The sequence below is a fragment of the Lagopus muta genome, chromosome 9, assembly GCF_023343835.1.
Source record: "Lagopus muta isolate bLagMut1 chromosome 9, bLagMut1 primary, whole genome shotgun sequence".
Classification (NCBI taxonomy): Eukaryota; Metazoa; Chordata; class Aves; order Galliformes; family Phasianidae; genus Lagopus; species Lagopus muta.
This window is the reverse complement of record NC_064441.1, coordinates 3,730,574-3,748,846: the sequence shown is the minus strand read 5'-3', so window position 1 is coordinate 3,748,846 and position 18,273 is coordinate 3,730,574. Positions and strand designations below refer to the sequence as shown.

Genomic DNA, 18,273 nt, shown 5'->3' with positions numbered 1-18,273 from the left:
AAACGATTCAGACTGCAGGGAGGAATTACCGGGGTGAAATATTGAGAGGTGTATGAAATAGTCTCCTTTGGGAGTGATGGAAGCATAATCTTCTGGAGCTTTTGCAAGTGGCCTGGCGAAACATCAGACAGTGTTACTGTGGGGTGGAGGGGATGCTTTGCCTCCTGGTGTGGTGTGCCTGGGGCTCAAAGGACCTGGGTTTGTCAGGAGTGGGCCTTTGGGGCTTGGGTTTTTTTTCCTCTTTTTGTTGTTGTTTGGAGGTTATGCACTCTGCTGCCTCCTCTTCCTGCTCTGATGTACTGCTCATTCCTGTTTCTGCAGCCTGGAGAAGCACATGCTGTCCCACAGCGAGGAGCGGGAGTACAAGTGTGACCAGTGCCCCAAAGCTTTCAACTGGAAGTCCAACTTGATACGTCACCAAATGTCGCATGACAGCGGCAAGCACTACGAGTGTGAGAACTGTGCCAAGGTACAGTGAATTTGTAGGCTGTTTCTGTGGCACTGAGCACATGGGGGCAGCTGAGGGTGGGTGAGGGCATAGAGCTTCTGCAGTGCCTGTTTCTTAAGGATTTAAACCTTCAGTTTGTATATGTTAGCTTTCTACCCTGTTTGATTTAGAAGGATGCTGCTGCAATAGAAAGCAAGATAAGAAAATAATGCCAGGTTCTGGTTGTTCTAAGTGAGTGCAACCATCTCATCTCCAGAGCATCTGCTTTACCTCCCAGCACTGGGCTTGCTACCTAGATTATTGGTAGAAGATGTGGTGCTCTGTGTTTCTTTTCACAAGATTCTTAAAGCCTGGGCCTTTTACATAAGGGCTTTGTTGTTTTTAAGTAGATTTGCTGCAATAATGGAGATTTTACATTGACCTGATACTCAAAAGATGCAGCCAAGCCCTAGATTTCATGCTGCCATGCACTCAGCCAAGCATTTCTATTGCAGTCGTGTTTGGAGGTTTCAGATAGCTATGTTTTGACTTTCTGTGAGGATGCCAAGCAGGAAATCACTGGCCTCAAAGGCATGACTTCCAATTGCAGGGGTAATTGCATCTGCTGTGGTGGTTGCAAAGGGGTTAACCGCTCCACCAAATATTTGGCTGACCCTGGAAAAATGAGGCCCCATTTTGTAGGCACAGCTCCCATTGATGCCCTTTGGCCAGGCTGCAGTGCAACAAGCAGCCACTGGTTTTAGTCCTACAAATCTCCCAGTAGTTGTGGATTTTGTGCTAAGTGGCTTCTTCCGCAGTTAAGTTTCTTGGTTAATCAGTACTCATTTCCTAGCAGGTTTTCACGGACCCCAGCAACCTCCAGAGGCACATTCGTTCCCAGCATGTTGGGGCTCGTGCTCACGCTTGTCCAGAGTGTGGCAAAACCTTTGCCACATCTTCAGGCCTCAAACAGCATAAACACATCCACAGCAGTGTCAAACCCTTTATATGTAAGTCTTCCACTAAGCGTCTTCGGTTAAGTGTGGTTTTTTTTTGGTCGAAAAACAGTGTAACCTGCGAGCAGGAGGTTGTGTTGTGCTTCCTTGGCATTTCCCACAGGTTTCATGGGGGCTGTGAGTTACTGAATGAGAACTGAGTAATTCACAGTCTGATGCAAAGCATTATTTTCATATGATTTTCCTTTCCAGGCAGACACTGCATGCTGTATAAATGTACCTTTTGTCCCTGGGATATTTTTCCATGCATAGATGCAAAGAGCAAGCGGGGAGGGAGTTTTGGCAAGGAGGAGCTGTGCTTTGCACCGTGCTGAGCTGGCTGATCTCTGTGCTCCTTTGCAGCAGCACCAGCCCCTGTGCTGCAGGCGGTGCTGGACCCAGATGCATTGGGCATTAGGCAGAGCCAGCAGGACCGGAAAGGCTGCTTTGCTTTAGAAATTAATTAATTTGGGGCCACTGAATCTCAACAGCAGATAGCATGGCTTTGGTGGGAATTGGAAAGAAAACCTTAAAGCCAGTGTATTTCAGCCAGAGGAGCTTGCCTCGCTCCTCGAAGCTCTTTTGCATGCCCTGAAGTTAAGTATTGGGTTTAGCTATAAGAGCTTTGCCAACAGCTGCTCCAGCAATAAAACTTGCCTCCCATGTGGGCCTGACTACACTGGGCTATAAATCAGGTCCTCAGAGTCCTCCCAGGCGTTATGTTTGCTACTTGGCCAGATTCTGCTATGAGATGGAGGAATCTGGGTACACAGTAGTGTTGCAAGTTGCTTTCTCTTCCTTTCACCAGGAAAGGAGATGCAGAAAATATTTCAAGAGTACTGTTCTGGCAAGTGCTAATCTCCACGATGGTCTTCTCAGGCACGTGTTATGGCTCAGAAAGCACTTTATGACCTTCTCTCTTTGTTTTCTAAACTTCAACTTTTGCTATTCTCAACAAGAATTTACCAAAATGTCACCTTGATACTTTTTTCCAGCTGACTGTATTTTCTGTACTCGTAATGCACTCTAAGTCTGACAGAGGTGGCACCTCACCCAGGTGAGTTGTAGCAGCAGAGGACAGCAAGGCTGGAGTTCTACCTCACACTGCATGGTCCCACTCAATGGAGTGGGCACCTGTAGCTGATGCATTTAGCTCCTCAGTGAAAACACCTGCTTAGGAGCTCTACAATGCTGCTTTGACATGTGCTTTGAGTCTTATAAAACCTCAGTGCATGGCTTGAAAGAGTCGTTTGTGGGAAGCCTGTATATCTGCCAGTGAGTTAGATAATCTTTTTGTTTGGGCTTCTTCAGTAAGAAAATGTATAACTAAGTCTAATAATAAATGTCACTAAAAAATTCTTACAATCTAGGATTACAGGTTAAATAATTGCATTTTACATTAATAACTATTAGACCACATTAACTTCTGGATGGATTAACATGGATGAAACCTTCGGCTTGTTCTCTTGCAGTCCATGCCCTACAAAGAAGTGTAAAAGTGGTGCCTATCTTAAATGAAATAATTCCTAACTTGTTTTTTTTTGTGGTTGTTGTTACTGTTTACTCTGATAAATCAAACCAGCAACCAGTATTCTTGAAATGCACAGAATGAGAGATGAAAACCCACTGAGCAATCTCTGAATAATAGCCATGTAATTACAGAACAAAAGGGTTTGGAGACCACATGTTCAGTGGGCTTTGCTGAGCAATGGGAGGGAGGTAGGGTAGGGTCACCTCAAGGAGATATCTGTTTTCCACCAGGAGGCCACACACCATGATTTACTCTACCAGTCTGTTTATGGCAACTGTCTCTTATTACAGTGCACCGCCCAAGCTTGAGTGAAAACTCACCAACACTAAGGTAATTACTCACTGCCTTTGCAGAATGTCCAGCCTCTCCAAATAGAAACCACATGCCATAATAGGTCAAATGCACTCAAAATAGTACTTACAGTCATTTTTTTTTTTTAATAAGCAGAAAATATGCAAACTTAACTGCTAGCTAATTCGGGTTCCAGAGATGATTGCAGTGCAGAGGGTGCTTTAGCATATGATTTTTTTCACTTTGGGACACAGGCTGGGAGTTTGTGTTAAACCTGGGCCTGTGCAGCAATAAAAGCTGCGAGGAGGGAAGCTTCCCTTACAAGTTAGTTGCTTAAAAGTACGGTGCTAAGATTTAAAGGATGTAATAAGGTGTAACAGGAGAAATCAAACCCAGCTTCTGTTGCTTTGATATGTGGAAGCAATTAAAGTTGATAACTGTCCCCCATCTACTAAATTTTAAGCAAAGCTTTGCTTGGGAGTAAAAGTCATGTGGTGAAAAAGAGGGTCTTGTAACAGGGACTTGCCTGGGCGGTCCTGGCTCCTCACGCTTAGTAGAAGTCAAGGCAGTATGGTTGACTTGCACCCTTCATCTGCAGAACCGGCAGCTTCTGCCACATCCCACCTGACTTCCCCAAGGTAGTTCCCAAGAGTAAGGCACCTCTGGAGGGAAAGAACTTTGGGCCTGGCTCCAAAACTTCTTGGTCAACCTTGAAAGCCCACTTTTTAATAGACTGTTAAATGGAAGAAACCTCCCTTCAAATAGTTTTAAATAACTGGTGGGCTCAAAGAGGTGAACTCCTCAGTACAGCTGTTAGTTGTTTGATCAAGATGATAGTAAAGATTTCCATATTTTAATGTTATTGCCATTATCAATTTAATTTCAAAGCTAAGATCAAATATATTAGCTAAGTGGTTAATTTGCATCCCCCTTTAACAGTCTGTAAGGATCTCTCTCAATTCTTAGTATGTAATTTTGCATTTCTGCAGAAGTAGAATATTTCTTGGTTTCTTTGACTTTTAATGGAGGATAATAAGTTTTAATGGAGAGTAATAATTGATAATTATTCATGTTCCTTAAAAGAGAACGTTCTGAACTTCAAGGAAAACCAGATCTGTGCCATCCTCTCCTCTCCTCTCCTCTCCTCTCCTCTCCTCTCCTCTCCTCTCCTCTCCTCTCCTCTCCTCTCCTCTCCTCTCCTCTCCTCTCCTCTCCTCTCCTCTCCTCTCCTCTCCTCTCCTCTCCTCTCCTCTCCTCTCCTCTCCTCTCCTCTCCTCTCCTCTCCTCTCCTCTCCTCTCCTCTCCTCTCCTCTCCGTTGTTTTTTTTTCTTTTTTTCCTTCAGTTTCTTTCCTTGTGAATGAAGATTTCCAACAGGAACACTGACTGATACACAGCAACAGACATTCTTCCTGAATTACTGCATTGCAAATTTCCTGTCTTTGGGCCTAATTCTGCGTTCTTTACCCCATGAATTGTCAATGAGACATGAATAGGGAAAAGGGGTGGGTGCAGCATGGGCAGGATCAGGCCCTCAAACAATGGGAGCATTGTTGCAGAGATACGGAGCAGCCTGCTGAAGAGGTAAACAGTTGAGACATGACAACAAGTGGTCAAGTTTCTCAAGGGCAGAGATTAGGACGAGCAGGAAGGTTAGTGCAGGCCCCGGTGTGAGTGGAAGTCAGAGGACGTGATTGCAGTTCATGGGAACCAACAGTGCAGGATGGGATACATTCAATTCAGTTTCCTCTGCGGGCTTAAAATAGAGCCATTGTAAATTATGTCAGTCTGTCTCAAATCTTGAAAATGATTGTTAAAAAGGCCTCAGAATACACAATGTGTATTGTTGTGTGGCTTTGATGTGTGAAAGATGAGAGCTTATGATATAACGCAAATTAAATAAAAATACAGTAACCACTTGCTTTTTCCTGGCTGGAAAAAAAGAGGGGGGGGGGGATTTATTACAGAGGGATAATCACTGCTTACCGTTACTGTTGTTGCCTTGTTTTCAAACAAAGCTAGAGCTGATACCAGTAGAAGCAAGTTAGTCCAGAGGTGCTGACAAATGTTAATGTATTGAAAGGGCACAGCCCATAGCACAGCCTGGGGACCTGCCTGCTGTCCCGGCTGGCCAAGAGGATGGGAAAAGAAGACAAAAATAATTAAAATGGTAACCTAAGTTAAACGCAAGAAGGAAAAGAAATGTGTTATGAAGCTGTTCTAGGGAACTAAAAAAATCCCACTTGGTTCAGCGACGTGGTTCACTCTCTGTAGTTGTGTGCCTTACCCTGTACTGGTGATGGAGATGCTTTCAGCCTCTTGCTACTAAAGCTGCTGTCTGGAAGCTATGCTGTGGCACAGTGAGTGTTGCAGTTTAGCTCAGGCCTCCCCTCCAGGCCTTCAGGCTTTCTCCAAGTGCTTCGAGGCTGAAGTTGCTCTCATCCCAGAGGAGTTTGAAAGGAAATCCATTGAGCTGTTCCAAGTATTGGACGTGCAAATAAATACAGCTGCAATTTTAAAGGAAAATGTTGTTGAAATAGAGTGTATTTTTTCATGTGCAAAAGAGAAATATGCAAAATTAAGACTAGTAAAGTTGTTAAGACATGGAATTCATAGTTATGGCTTCCAAGGCGCCGTGTGCGTTGCATGTATAGAAATGCTTTGGGCATGTGAGAGTACCAGACTGTGGTTACTCTAGAAGTTATAGCCTAGACTTTCATGAGTTTAATGTCATTAATTGTAAATGGAAAATGACGCTTGTTGATAATGGTATGCACTTGGAAATATCTGATTGTCTTCTCCTTCACCTCTGTCATATCTTTGGGTATTGCAGGCCAAAGGCTCTGACAGGCAGATCTGTCTGTCACATTCCTGGTCTTGCAAATGTTTATGACTAACTTCTCATTTGTGCGTAGTGACACTGATGGATATCATTTGGAGGCATAAGTGCTCACTCAGGAGCACCGTGACTGTACAGTGTCAAAGCACTGAGCCACAGCTCTTGGCAGGGCTTTGGGTGCTCATGCAATGCAAAATAATGGTATCAGATGTGCAAAACTGCAATGAAAGGAGTAAACGAGGAACAAAAATGGTATCTTTTAGTCACTACATGCCTTTTCTGGTTTGCTGGAGGGATTCTTTGTTGCTATCTTTAGACATTTGTCTCCTCTGATGCCTTGCTTTGGAATAGTACAATATCTTTTGTGCACACAGGCTTCTTATGGCTTCCTGAGAGACACTTGGAGGGTGAAAAAAATGGTTTTATTTGCAGAATTTGGAGGGTGGGGGCAATTATCATAAAGCCTGAGATTTGTTGTTGTTGTTGTTTACATACAGGTGAGGTCTGCCATAAATCCTATACTCAGTTTTCAAACCTTTGTCGTCATAAGCGCATGCATGCTGATTGCAGAACCCAAATCAAGTGCAAAGACTGTGGACAAATGTTCAGCACTACGTCTTCCTTAAATAAACACAGGAGATTTTGTGAGGGCAAGAACCATTTTGCAGCAGGAGGATTTTTTGGCCAAGGCATTTCACTTCCTGGAACCCCAGCTATGGATAAAACGTCCATGGTTAATATGAATCATGCAAATCCGGGCCTTGCTGACTATTTTGGAGCCAATAGGCATCCTGCTGGTCTTACCTTTCCAACAGCTCCTGGATTTTCTTTTAGCTTCCCCGGTCTGTTTCCTTCAGGCTTGTACCACAGGCCACCTTTGCTACCTACTAGCTCTCCTGTTAAAGGACTACCAAGCGCAGATCAGACAAACAAAAGTCAAAGTCCCCTCATGACCAACCCTCAGATACTGCCAGCCACCCAGGATATTTTGAAGGCACTAAATAAGCAACCATCTGTAGGGGAAAATAAGCCAGTGGAGCTTCAACCAGAGAGGTCCTCTGAAGAGAGGCCGCATGAGAAACTCAGTGACCAGTCAGAGAGTAGTGACCTTGACGATGTCAGTACCCCCAGTGGCAGTGACCTGGAAACCACCTCTGGCTCTGATCTGGAAAGTGACATTGAAAGTGAGAAAGAGAAATTTAAAGAAAATGGTAAAATGTTCAAAGACAAAGTAAGCTCTCTGCAGAGTTTGGCTTCAATAAATAATAAGAAAGAACACAGCAATCATTCCATTTTCTCACCATCTTTAGAGGAGCAGACTGCGGTGTCAGGAGCGGTGAATGATTCTATAAAGGCTATTGCTTCTATTGCTGAAAAATACTTTGGTTCAACAGGACTTGTGGGGCTGCAAGACAAAAAAGTTGGAGCCTTACCTTACCCTTCCATGTTTCCCCTCCCATTTTTTCCAGCATTCTCTCAATCAATGTATCCATTTCCTGATAGAGACTTGAGACCGTTACCCTTGAAAGTGGAGCCCCAATCACCCAGTGAACTCAAGAAGATCCCAAAGGGAAGCTCTGAGTCTCCCTTTGACCTCACCACTAAGCGTAAGGAGGAGAAGCCAGTTACTCCCATACCCTCAAAGCCAGCAGCTCCTCCTGCAGCAAGCCAGGACCAGCCTCTAGATCTGAGCATGGGCAGTAGAAGTCGAGCCAGCGGCACAAAACAGGCCGAGCCCCGGAAAAACCACGTCTTTGGTGAGAAGAAAGGAGGTGACCTCGAGCAGAGGAAAACGTCGGAGGCCTCTTTGCAGCACGCCCGACCGACTCCCTTCTTTATGGATCCTATTTACAGGTAACTGACCATGTGCTGTGTCCTGGCACCCTTTGGCACAGCAGTGAGGTCTACCAGGCTGACCTGCACTGCCTGGCTCCGGTAACGTCATAATTAGCAAGTCTTCATTACTGCCTTGCTTTCAGTGGGTTACCAGTTAAACCTGTGTAGCATGGTGTGCAGTAGTGTAGCCTCTTAGCCAAAAATGAATTGGTGTCATTGATTTGTATTTACTGTTTATTTGGCAATACCAGTTGGCCACAAATTGCTTCTTGCCAAGTGGCTTTACTGCTCTCTGCATCTTCCTTCCCCGGGGATTAGAGGGCGTCTCGAAAGTCGCCATTGCACACCACCTCTTTGTTCTTCCTAAATTAAATAGCAGTATCTCAAATAAGCAGATTTGTCCCAGGATGTATAAACCTGTGGAAATTGAGAGTGATTTCTGCCCTTTATAACACTGATTTGAGTAACGGGTGGATTTATCTAGGCATTGCATTAGTATAATTGGAGGCACAATGGCCTTGTGTGTACAAAGCCTAACCAGTGGGTTGGTTAATCTGATCTACCTTATTAAATCAATGGGAGCCTTTGTGTTGGCTTCGACGGGCACAGAAGCAGACGCTGTTTGTCAAGTGAGGTTTTAAAAATGAGTTGTAAAATCCTGACCCCTCGGTGTCTTCCAGTAGTGCTGACACCGAAGCCACTGGGAGCTGGATTTCACCTACATCCCGTGTGCGTCAGCCCCTGGTTGCCCTTTGCCTTTCTGCTTGCATATCTGCAGTCAGCTGAAGTCATGCATCTAAATTAGTCCAAGGAAATATTAGCCAAAAAAATAAAATGTTTATTACCTAAGTGACTGATTTTACAGCCTACTGTTAAAAAAAAGGGCTGTGAAAATGATTTTAATTTATTATTGCTTTATCTAAGAAAGAAGTGCTGTAGGCAGAGCTTTTGCAGAATGCTCTTACAGAAGACAACAGGCATTCATTTTGAAGAAATGTAACGTGATGCTGTTTATTGAGATGATCTTGCTTATGCCTGTTTGATATCTGTATTGGACCATAGATTCTCTTTGTGTCTTTAAATACTTGAAGCAGTGAAAATGAGTCGTGTTTCATGGTCCTGTGCTACGAACTAACAAGAGCCATAGAAATTCTGGCAACATAGCATGAGGTTGTTAGAGAGCCTTCCTTTGCTGTGAGTTACATCTGCATTAGGACAGCAGGATCACTGGTCACAGCAAGGTCTTGCACGGGCAGCACCTCAGCTCAGAGCTCCTGCTGCCTTCAGTTCTACTCTCCCAACAGAAGAACACGCTTGGTTGCCTTATTTCTTCATGAAAGTCCATAGTAATTAGTCATTGGTTCTTACTGTCATAATTACTGGCATTTTGAAGTGGAATTACTTCCTCTGTAAATGGCACCATTGCCTTTAATAGCAATTCACAGCCCCCACCATAGCAGTGGACTGTGTGCAGGAACTGAGAGCTGACGTACTGTCCTTTTTGGCCATTACCTCTGAGAAACAAATTGCCTGATATGTAACTGGACGTTTTAAACATGAGTAGCTGTGTAATTATTAATGTCTGAGACTGATTCATCATAAGAAAATCTAATTTTAACATTTACAGAGTAGAGAAAAGAAAGCTAACTGACCCACTCGAAGCTTTAAAAGAGAAATACTTGAGACCTTCCCCGGGATTCTTGTTTCATCCACAAGTAAGTATTTTGGGAATTTCGATGTTGTAAACAAGCCTGTTGATGCTTCAAAGCAGGTGCAGATAAATGAATGCAGCCTTAGTCATTTTTGGATTTCCTAAAGCACAAAGTTTTTGCTTCACCATTGTGGTGGAAAAGCGTAAGCATTGTTCTGGGCTTCTTGATGTTTTGCAGATGAAACAACATGTTTTGATTAGAGAGGAAGCCAGATTCAAACTACATGCATGTTTGAGAACTGCGTTCTTCCAAAACCAGAACATAACCACCAAGACTTGCAGCTGCCCTGTCTTCTTCAGGGCCGTTGTGGTGGAGTCCATATTACCTGCAGGGAGATGATGTAGGTTCAAGGCTGGGCAAGCAAAGCTGAGCCTTCCAGCTATTTGCCTGCTCTTGTAAGATCCATTGCTTTTGTCAGTATTGAAGGATTCTAAGAAAGGAGATAACACCTTCTACCCAATGCATTCGGGCCTCCTAATGCAAACACTCCATCTCTTTTAGGCAGTAGTCACTTGCAGTGATCTTGTAGGATCCCTTCTCTTTCATGCCCAAAGCCATGCTATACTAGAGCTGCTGTCTCATTCGTAGGCCTTAATCATACTTTTTATTTGCTGAATAACAATAATTTGTAAGTCTTTTTTTTCTTTTTCCTTCAATGACAACAATAGTTGTAATGTTAAGTTCTGTGGAATGTATTCTGAAATATGGGACTTAAGGAGTCCTGGGAAGGACAGCTGATGAGCTGATGGCATGTGTAGTTGCAGGTATGCAGTCATAACGCTCTTCCATGAGGGGAAAGTGTAGCAAAACAGCCCTTTTCAGTTCCAGTGCCTGTGGAAAGTGAAGGGTCTATTAAGTATTAAAATTGTGGAGAATTTATGTACAGGATTTAATAGCAGCTCAGCACCTCCTGCTGAGTTATGTTTTTTTGTCAGGGTTGCAAAGCGATCAGTGAAAATTCCTATTTTGTAGCAGACAGGACTAATGCACCAGTGCCCAAATGAGGCCTGAATCCTCCTTGTGTCCCCTGGTGTAAAACTGAGCTGATTCCTCTCCATCAAGTGAGTGATCCTGTTAGAGCAGATAAATGGTTGTAAATGAATGGTGAATTATTTAAATGAAGATACTTAAAGTGGAAGAAATGATACAATTTTGACGAGTCCCTTGATGGATCTTCAGGTGTGCATCTGTGTTGTTTAATTAAATTGGGTTTGAGGGACTTTGTGAGTTTTAGCGCGTGATGGTGTGATGATGCCAGTGGTTGGTGGTGTGGAAGGAGGCTGCTTGTGCCAAATTGCCTTGCTAGGAGGGTGTTTGGGGGTGAGAAGGAGTTGGGTACTGCCTTATGAAGCCAAGGAGACCTGGAGGAAGGTCAGTAGAGGATGCTGGGAGAGGTTAACGTGGTGAAATGGAAACAGCAGTGGGTGCTCTACTATCAGTGAGCAGGACCTGCCCCACTGTGCTGATGCATGAGGACAGTGCCAGTGTGAACAGCATGTCAGGTGTCAGGGGCCAGTTCTGTGCCATGAGGCCAGCAGGGATGGCTCCCACTGCTGAATGCCACCCCAGGGTTCTCCTGTTGCGTGCACAGATGGCTGCGTTGCACCTCTTGGCCCATCCCTCCACATTTCTCATTTGCAATAGAAAATAATTCCATGGTATAGTACTGGCTTTTGTGTTACCAGTTACCTGTCTGTTAGGGTAACCTCATGGGAGATAGGTGGATGGAAAAGTCCTGAGCGTAATGTGTGCTCTAAATTCGTTGTAAAAGAAAAATAAATCACCATCACGTGTCATGTCAAAAAAGCAAATGTCCAGATCTGCTTTCTTGCTGACTTTAATAAAAAGGAGCCTCTTGTTTGCAAAAGCAGAGCTTGGCTCGGTGTTTATAGAGGGCTGGGGAATGCCTTGCAGAAAAGCTGCTTTTGTTTAACAGCCCCATTCACCCCTGTAAAGTACAGGTGTGGACTGCCCCGTAACTTTTCATTTTCTGCTGGCAGGTTCTGTCTCTGTAAGATAGGAACAAAATATTTTTATCATTCCTGTCCTACAAACGTGTATTTCTGTAGGTTGTTTCTGGAACAGTTTGATTGAACTGAGTCTAACCAAAAGTTTGACTTCGTTCTTTTAAACTGGATAATAGGAGCAGTAACAGACTAATCATTAAAATAGGCTTTGGAGTAGAGATGAAGGTCATAAACTGTGCTGTCCTTACCCTGCTTTTGCCTGGGCAGAACCCTCCCAGTGCCGGTGACCCCAAAGCTGTGAGAGATTGAGGCAGATAATTGTGTGTTCACAATAATTTACTGTAACAAGGATTGCCTTTTTAGGGAGAGAATGCCCCAGTGTAACAGATCATTCAGGATAATGTCTTAATTAGTATCTTTAAATGCGATCTTAATTAGTAGTTTGATTGCAGTGAGGATTCCAGCGCAGGAATAATGTGTTGTTTTTGTTTCAATTTTGCTCCCAGTTCCAATTGCCTGATCAAAGAATTTGGGTAAGTTCATGCTTATATTTTTGATTTAATCGCTGTGAAATAAATTGCATAAGAAAAATATAATATGAAGGATAACTTCCCACACAATTACAGAGCACGCCACGCTTTCCCACAGAGCGCTGTAGCGGGTAAATGCTGTGATGTCCAATTGGCTTTATTTTCACTGATCTAATCCTGCAGCTTTTATTTGGTGATGGCAATGGGAGCTTTACCTAAGTGAGGGTTTCAGAATGCGCTCTTTGTTTGTACCAAACTGAAAATGTTCCAAGCTGTTTTCCTTCAGAGATTGTAGTGACAATTTTCAGGCTGAAATATTGTTAGCTTGCAAGAATTAGAAATATTTAATCTATGTTCTAGAACATTAAAACACAGAGCCTCGGAGGACTTCGCACTTGTTATTGACTTCAGAGGGAGTCAGTCACTTTAATAGCTTCGAAGTTTGGAGTTTAATTGCTATATTTAAAGCCCGAATAAAACACCCACTTATTTGCAGTGCTGGGTTCAAACTTGTCCTGTGTGTATAGTTACACACAGTCCCCCCTCGTGTGAACAGAAATTCTGCTTTTAGTATCTGGGATGCATTCAAGCAGGCTCATCTATTTTTATAAAACTTATTTTTAATACATCTAAATTGCTCTTGAAAAAAAAAAACAACAAAAAAAGAGCCACAGCAACTGCTTTTACAGATGCAAGTGGAATAGCACCGAGATTTGCTCCTCTTATCGCTGAACCCATCAATACTTGTCCCAGATTTTTTCCACCCTCACGGCTGTGGGTCTCAGAGGGAAGACTTGGGGCTGACTCATGCTTGCTCATGGCTTGCAGTGGGATGTGGGCTGGTTGCATGAGCTGAAGCCAGGATTTCCCAGACAGAGATGGCAATGTGCTCCTGCCTGCATGCATGAGGCCCCAGGGATGTCTGCACACTGCTCTCCTCCACGGCAGCCATGGGGCTTTGCTTTGTGCACATGTGGCTTTGGATGCCCGTTTTGTCTCCTTGAAATGCTGGTGTCTAAGATCCTGAGGACAGATCCTGAATGAGCTCAGTCACAGAGAGGTGACTGGAGCTGTGGGAATGTCTGTACCCAAAACCCCGTTGCAGCGATGCTGGCCTTAGTGAAAACCAGTAGAAGAACCAAAGGGAAAGCTGCAGGGATTTCCATCATTAGTCCTATGCAAGCAGATGACAAGCCCCTAGGACGTAGGATCGGGTGCCAGGCTTGGAGGAGTTCCCAAGCATCTTCTTTGCAGCAGTTCAGAGCGGCCATATCCAGAGCCCATGGAGGGACGTGATTTGGTCTGTGCACCCTGCATCTCAGAGATGCTCTGTTTGGGGATATTTGGGGAGCTGAAAACCCCAGCGCAGCCTGTTTCTTCGGTCTACTTTCTTTGGCATTGGCTTGGTCTTTGGATTTCCTTTGTTCTGTTGTTGTTGTGTGAGCGTGAATCTCCAGGCCATGCTAGTGCTTGAGCAGCTGCAGCAATAGGTATGTAAGGCATAAAATGCCTTGCACGGGATGCTGATTCATGGGTGAATCTTCATCTTGAGAAATCTGAACGTCACATGTGCCTTTCTGTCTCAATTCACAGTTGCCTGTGCCGCATATTTCAAGATTATTTCACATTGTTTCTCATTGTTTGGCAGGAATGCTGTAGTCTGACTCAATGGGGAGCATCCTCTCTTGAGCGGACCATAATTTATTTAGTCTGTGAACTTTTTCATTCCCTACTGGTCCCATCAAGAGAAAGTTGCTATAAAGAGATTGTCTAATGAGATTCAAATTTCATTTGCGATCCCCTTGTGGAGCATAATCATTAAGTAATTAAATTAATTTAAAAATAAATGATAAGAACTTTAATGAGTACATTAACAAAGCTTTTATTTTACGGGATGTATTTTAAGACATGATCCATTCTGTTAGATTTAGATAAACGCTCACCAACAGCATTAACCCAAGTAGAGATTTTGTGGGTCTGAGCTGGAGGTCAGCTGAAGTTTTTTACAGCCATGTGTGAGTTCAGCCATGTGTGCAAGGCCTTTGGGCATGGTACAAGTGGCTGGATGGCCAGATACATTACAAGCAATTCACAAGTTGTAATTTTTAGAGAAAGCAGCATGACTTGAACTGGGGAGGAAGAAATTCTGAACTTCGGTAGTTGGGTCTTCAGGATTTCTCTAAATAACAGTAGTAAAAATAGAAAGCAAACGTTTGAACCATTTTTTTCCCATGAGTTGTGACCATAAAGTCAGTTGTTTTTATGATAATAGCATCGAAGGAGTCTCGTTAGTAAAACATTAGGTCATGTAATTGATGACATTGTCTGCTAGATTATTTCATATCATCAGGTTATTCTTAAAAAGCAGCAACAACAAACCTTGCTTTATTTATGCCACTTTCTCTGTGGTTGGTTAATAAATTTTAAGACAAATATTCAGGACCCCTGCTGATGGTATCTTGCCCGTTGAAATGTTTATAAATACTTGTTTTAGCCGATTATGGTAATGTCTGCATTTCTGAGTCTGAGCTGGGGAATTGTGACTACATATTAGTTTGCGTCAGTAGGAGGTTAATGGGCTCTCAGGGAGCAGGAGGGAGGTGGGGGGAAGCTGCTTCCTTTTCCAGACATCTGGACGTAGATTGAATCAACAACTCCTATATGTAAATCAAAAGTTACTGCTCCCTATAAAACGCTGTCAGTCACCAATCTCAGATTAGGAGCAGACATGACTTGTCCGTAAGGCCGTAACTGCAGTGTAAAATATGTAACGGGACCTCCTTGCTCTCCTGCCTCCTCAGAGGGCTTTCTCCATGGATGTGGCAATTAACTGATCCCCTCCTTGGGGTCATACCTTCCTCCCTGTGCCCAGTACGGGATGGTTGCAGCCCTGGGTGCCTGCTGGGGCTCAGATCCCCAAAAGTTTCCATGCCTGGTGGTGTTCAAGCACCATCCCTGGAACAAAGCACCCTGCTGAGGCTTGATGCTGTAGCAGTTTGCACCAGGAGCTCGGGGTTTTGGAGGAGTAAAGGCTGCTTGGGTTGTGTTTCAGCTGAAGGAAGGGTTCTCCCTGATTGCTCCTAAAGAAGCTCTGCAGAACAGGGAAAGTCTTCTGGATTAATAATTATCTAAACAAACAAACAAAAACCAAACACACCAACAACAGGAAAACAAAGGTAAGAATACATCAGCAGTTTTTGCAGCAGTTGGATTGTATCACCAGCTTCACCCAGGGGTGTCAATAGGATGTGAAGGATTAAATCTGTTTGTAAACAGCACGGGAAAGGGAGCAAACAGGCTAAGAGCAGAGAGCCAGCAGTTTATTGAGAATAGCTAAACGCAGAGCTAACTGCAGGAGTTCCACCAAAAGCTGAGTCACCAGGGATTAAAATAGCAGAGAAACTCCATGTTAGTAAGTACCTAGTTACACAGAGGGGAAGGTACAACTCTTAGCTCGGGTCATTCAGGAAAAGCATCTTGAAGTCAATGGTTTTATGAAAATATTATCTGAGTGCTTAACAGAAATGAACTGAAAATGTCATTATGTTATATTGTTTTCAGGTCTTGAATACAGCTGAAACCCCTCTCAAAAAAGGCAGAGTAGAATTAGAAAAGACGCAGAAAAGTGCAACAGTGATGATCAGAGGTAGGGAACAGCTTCCCCACAAAAGGAGCCTTAAGTAGATCTTGATTTTTGAGCTTGGAAAAAAAATGCCTGAGAGCGCTGTGGCACAACTCTGTAACGTGGTGATTGGTGAGCAGGACCTGAGTGAGAAATGGTTATTCATTAGTTTTTACAATACAGAAAAAATGAGGGACACCCAGTTGAATTATCAGGCAAAAGGATTTTGTTCAAAGGAACAAAAGCCAGTGTATTTCATATGCACCTAATTGTGCTGGTGGACTCCTTGACAAAAATGCAAATGGATTCAAAGTGGGTTTAGAGAGATGAATGGGAGCTAAAGCCATCACCTCTCAGTGCAGTAATCGAGATGCAACTACTAATTAAAGCTCTTACACGTCTCATTTCTGGCATGTGACAGACAGTGGGCAGAAGGTCTGGTCCTTGGAGGACCCTTTGTGTATCCCTGGGGCCACTGCTTAAAACCATGGCACTGGTTCCCCAGAATTGTATGTCAGAGTGTTTGTAATTCCTGCTTGGTCTTACTACTTCTGTCCTAAGCACCACAAATGCTGGATTTCACATCACTCTGTTCAGATTTTGCAAATGGATTGATGACTGGTGGATGTTAACTGAAATTTAAGTAGGTGAGACCCTGTTGTTGGGCAGGGATGACAGATTTTGTATGGGCTGTAACAAACCCATGCTGCATGTGTGTGTATCATCCCCATGGCAGTTTCTGTGCCAGGTGCTGTGCAGCACTGGGGGCATCCCAAATATGCTAGGGAGAGAGGAGCAGAGGGCAAGAGCTGAGAAGCAGCTGGGATGTGACAGAGAAGAGCATCCTGAAGGTTGCAAACCCTTCAGTGGTTTGCAGCTCGCTTCCCTATATCTGCATTGTTGATGCCTTCCAAACTTTTGTGTAGGATTTCCTTTTCCTACTGCTGGTGTCAGCTTTTAGCCTCGGGGTTCTTAGCCAAGTTTTCTGTGGAGGAGCATCAGCTTCTGCATGGAGCTGGTGACCTTCACGGTGGTGCGCAGTCTGGGCAGGAAGGCTGACAGGGAGCAAACTCATCTCTCATCTTCACCCTGCTTTAATCAGAGCTGGCTTGTGTGATGTTGCAACCTCTGCAAAAAGAATTTACTGCCCGTTATTCTTAAGAAAATGCTCCAATATTGTGAGCCCCATCTCCATCGGATAGACACTGCTGTAATCGTACCGACAGCAGCGGAGTGACACTGATTCATATCAGGAAAGACTTTGGGCTGAGCATTTCCCTTTGTTGTATTTCTTGAAACACATAAATCATACCAGGTAACTACAGGGATCAGTCTTTAAAAAACACAATAGTCATTCCTGTGGTGAGAAACATATTTTAGGAAATCTCGTAATGCTTTATAATAATTGGAAGTGCTTGTATTTCCTCTGAATGAGGGATTTAAGATTAGATCCTGATTTCATACCTGTCTCAGGACTGATGTAGTCCTGGTGGCAGAGAAGGGTTGGTACTGACCTACAGCACTGTACATGAGAGAAGATTCATTCTCCATTTCTCCTCTGCAAAATCCCAAAGATAATAAAAAGAAATAAGCATGACTAAGCCATTTTAAATGGAAAGGGGAAAATAGTTGCTTTAATATATTACTGAAGGGAACCACGTACGTGAGAAATGATGATCCAAAAATGATTTAAAACCACTAGATAATGAAACTGACTTGAATATTAAATATACATAAATAAAACATTTATTATACTTCTCGATGCCCTTATTATTCTTCACTATAAATATGTGCTATCATAACCCATACACTGTCTTGTCACTGCTAATCAGCCTGAAGGCCAAAGGTCATTTTTCATTCAAACCATTAATTTTCCACAATTGCAAAACTGATAAATGATTTCTTGCAGGGAACAATTAGAAGGAGTTACAGGCAGCGGAAGAACTATTATAAAAGGTTTAAGAATCAATTCTTACTGCAGAAAAATATGAAGTCCTATAAAAATAAATGTATGGTAATGTTGAGTCATATGGGTTGATAATGACATCTCTCTGCCGAGATAGAATTACCTCCTCTCCCAGCAGCATCATCATTACATATCTCATGCCTGTGATCAGTACATGTCAAAATCCTTCATATTGACAAATGTGCTGTCCACTTGCATCTGTGGAGAATGTTTTAGCAGCTGAGTGATTATGAATCAAACCCCAGAGCTTACAGCCCCTACTGCCTCGCAATGCTTTCCCATTTGTTGCCTGACAAGTAAATGTATCTTGACTTCCCTCTGAGATTTTCTTTTTTTTTTTTTTTTTTTTTTTTGCAGTGTGTTTGATGAAAGACATTTGGCAAATTGGCAGTGGTACTCTGTACATTGCAATTTGTACTCAGCATTAGGAGCCTGAGCATGAAATGAGAGGGCAGGCTGTGGGCTAAAGGGAAAAAAAAAGACCAAAGCCAGAGCTAGCCAGCACCTGCAGAGCCCTGTCTGGAGACAAACGTGCAGTTCTTCCCATTAAAATAACAGC

The 18,273-nt window shown here is 43.4% G+C and overlaps 1 protein-coding gene across 10 annotated transcripts in view; it reads left to right on the top strand.

The window, feature by feature from the left end:
* MECOM (MDS1 and EVI1 complex locus) overlaps positions 1 to 18,273 on the top strand; it is a 299,911-nt gene that overhangs the window by 268,887 nt on the left and 12,751 nt on the right. For 6 of the 10 annotated variants that reach the window (XM_048954823.1, XM_048954833.1, XM_048954829.1 and 3 more), the window contains 5 exons: positions 322 to 469; positions 1,281 to 1,437; positions 6,579 to 7,935; positions 9,545 to 9,632; positions 12,103 to 12,129. In XM_048954823.1, the coding sequence (XP_048810780.1) occupies positions 322 to 469; positions 1,281 to 1,437; positions 6,579 to 7,935; positions 9,545 to 9,632; positions 12,103 to 12,129 (1,777 nt within the window). The remainder of the gene's footprint in view (positions 1 to 321; positions 470 to 1,280; positions 1,438 to 6,578; positions 7,936 to 9,544; positions 9,633 to 12,102; positions 12,130 to 18,273) is intronic. The other 4 variants (XM_048954824.1, XM_048954827.1, XM_048954826.1 and 1 more) reach the window with 4 other exon arrangements.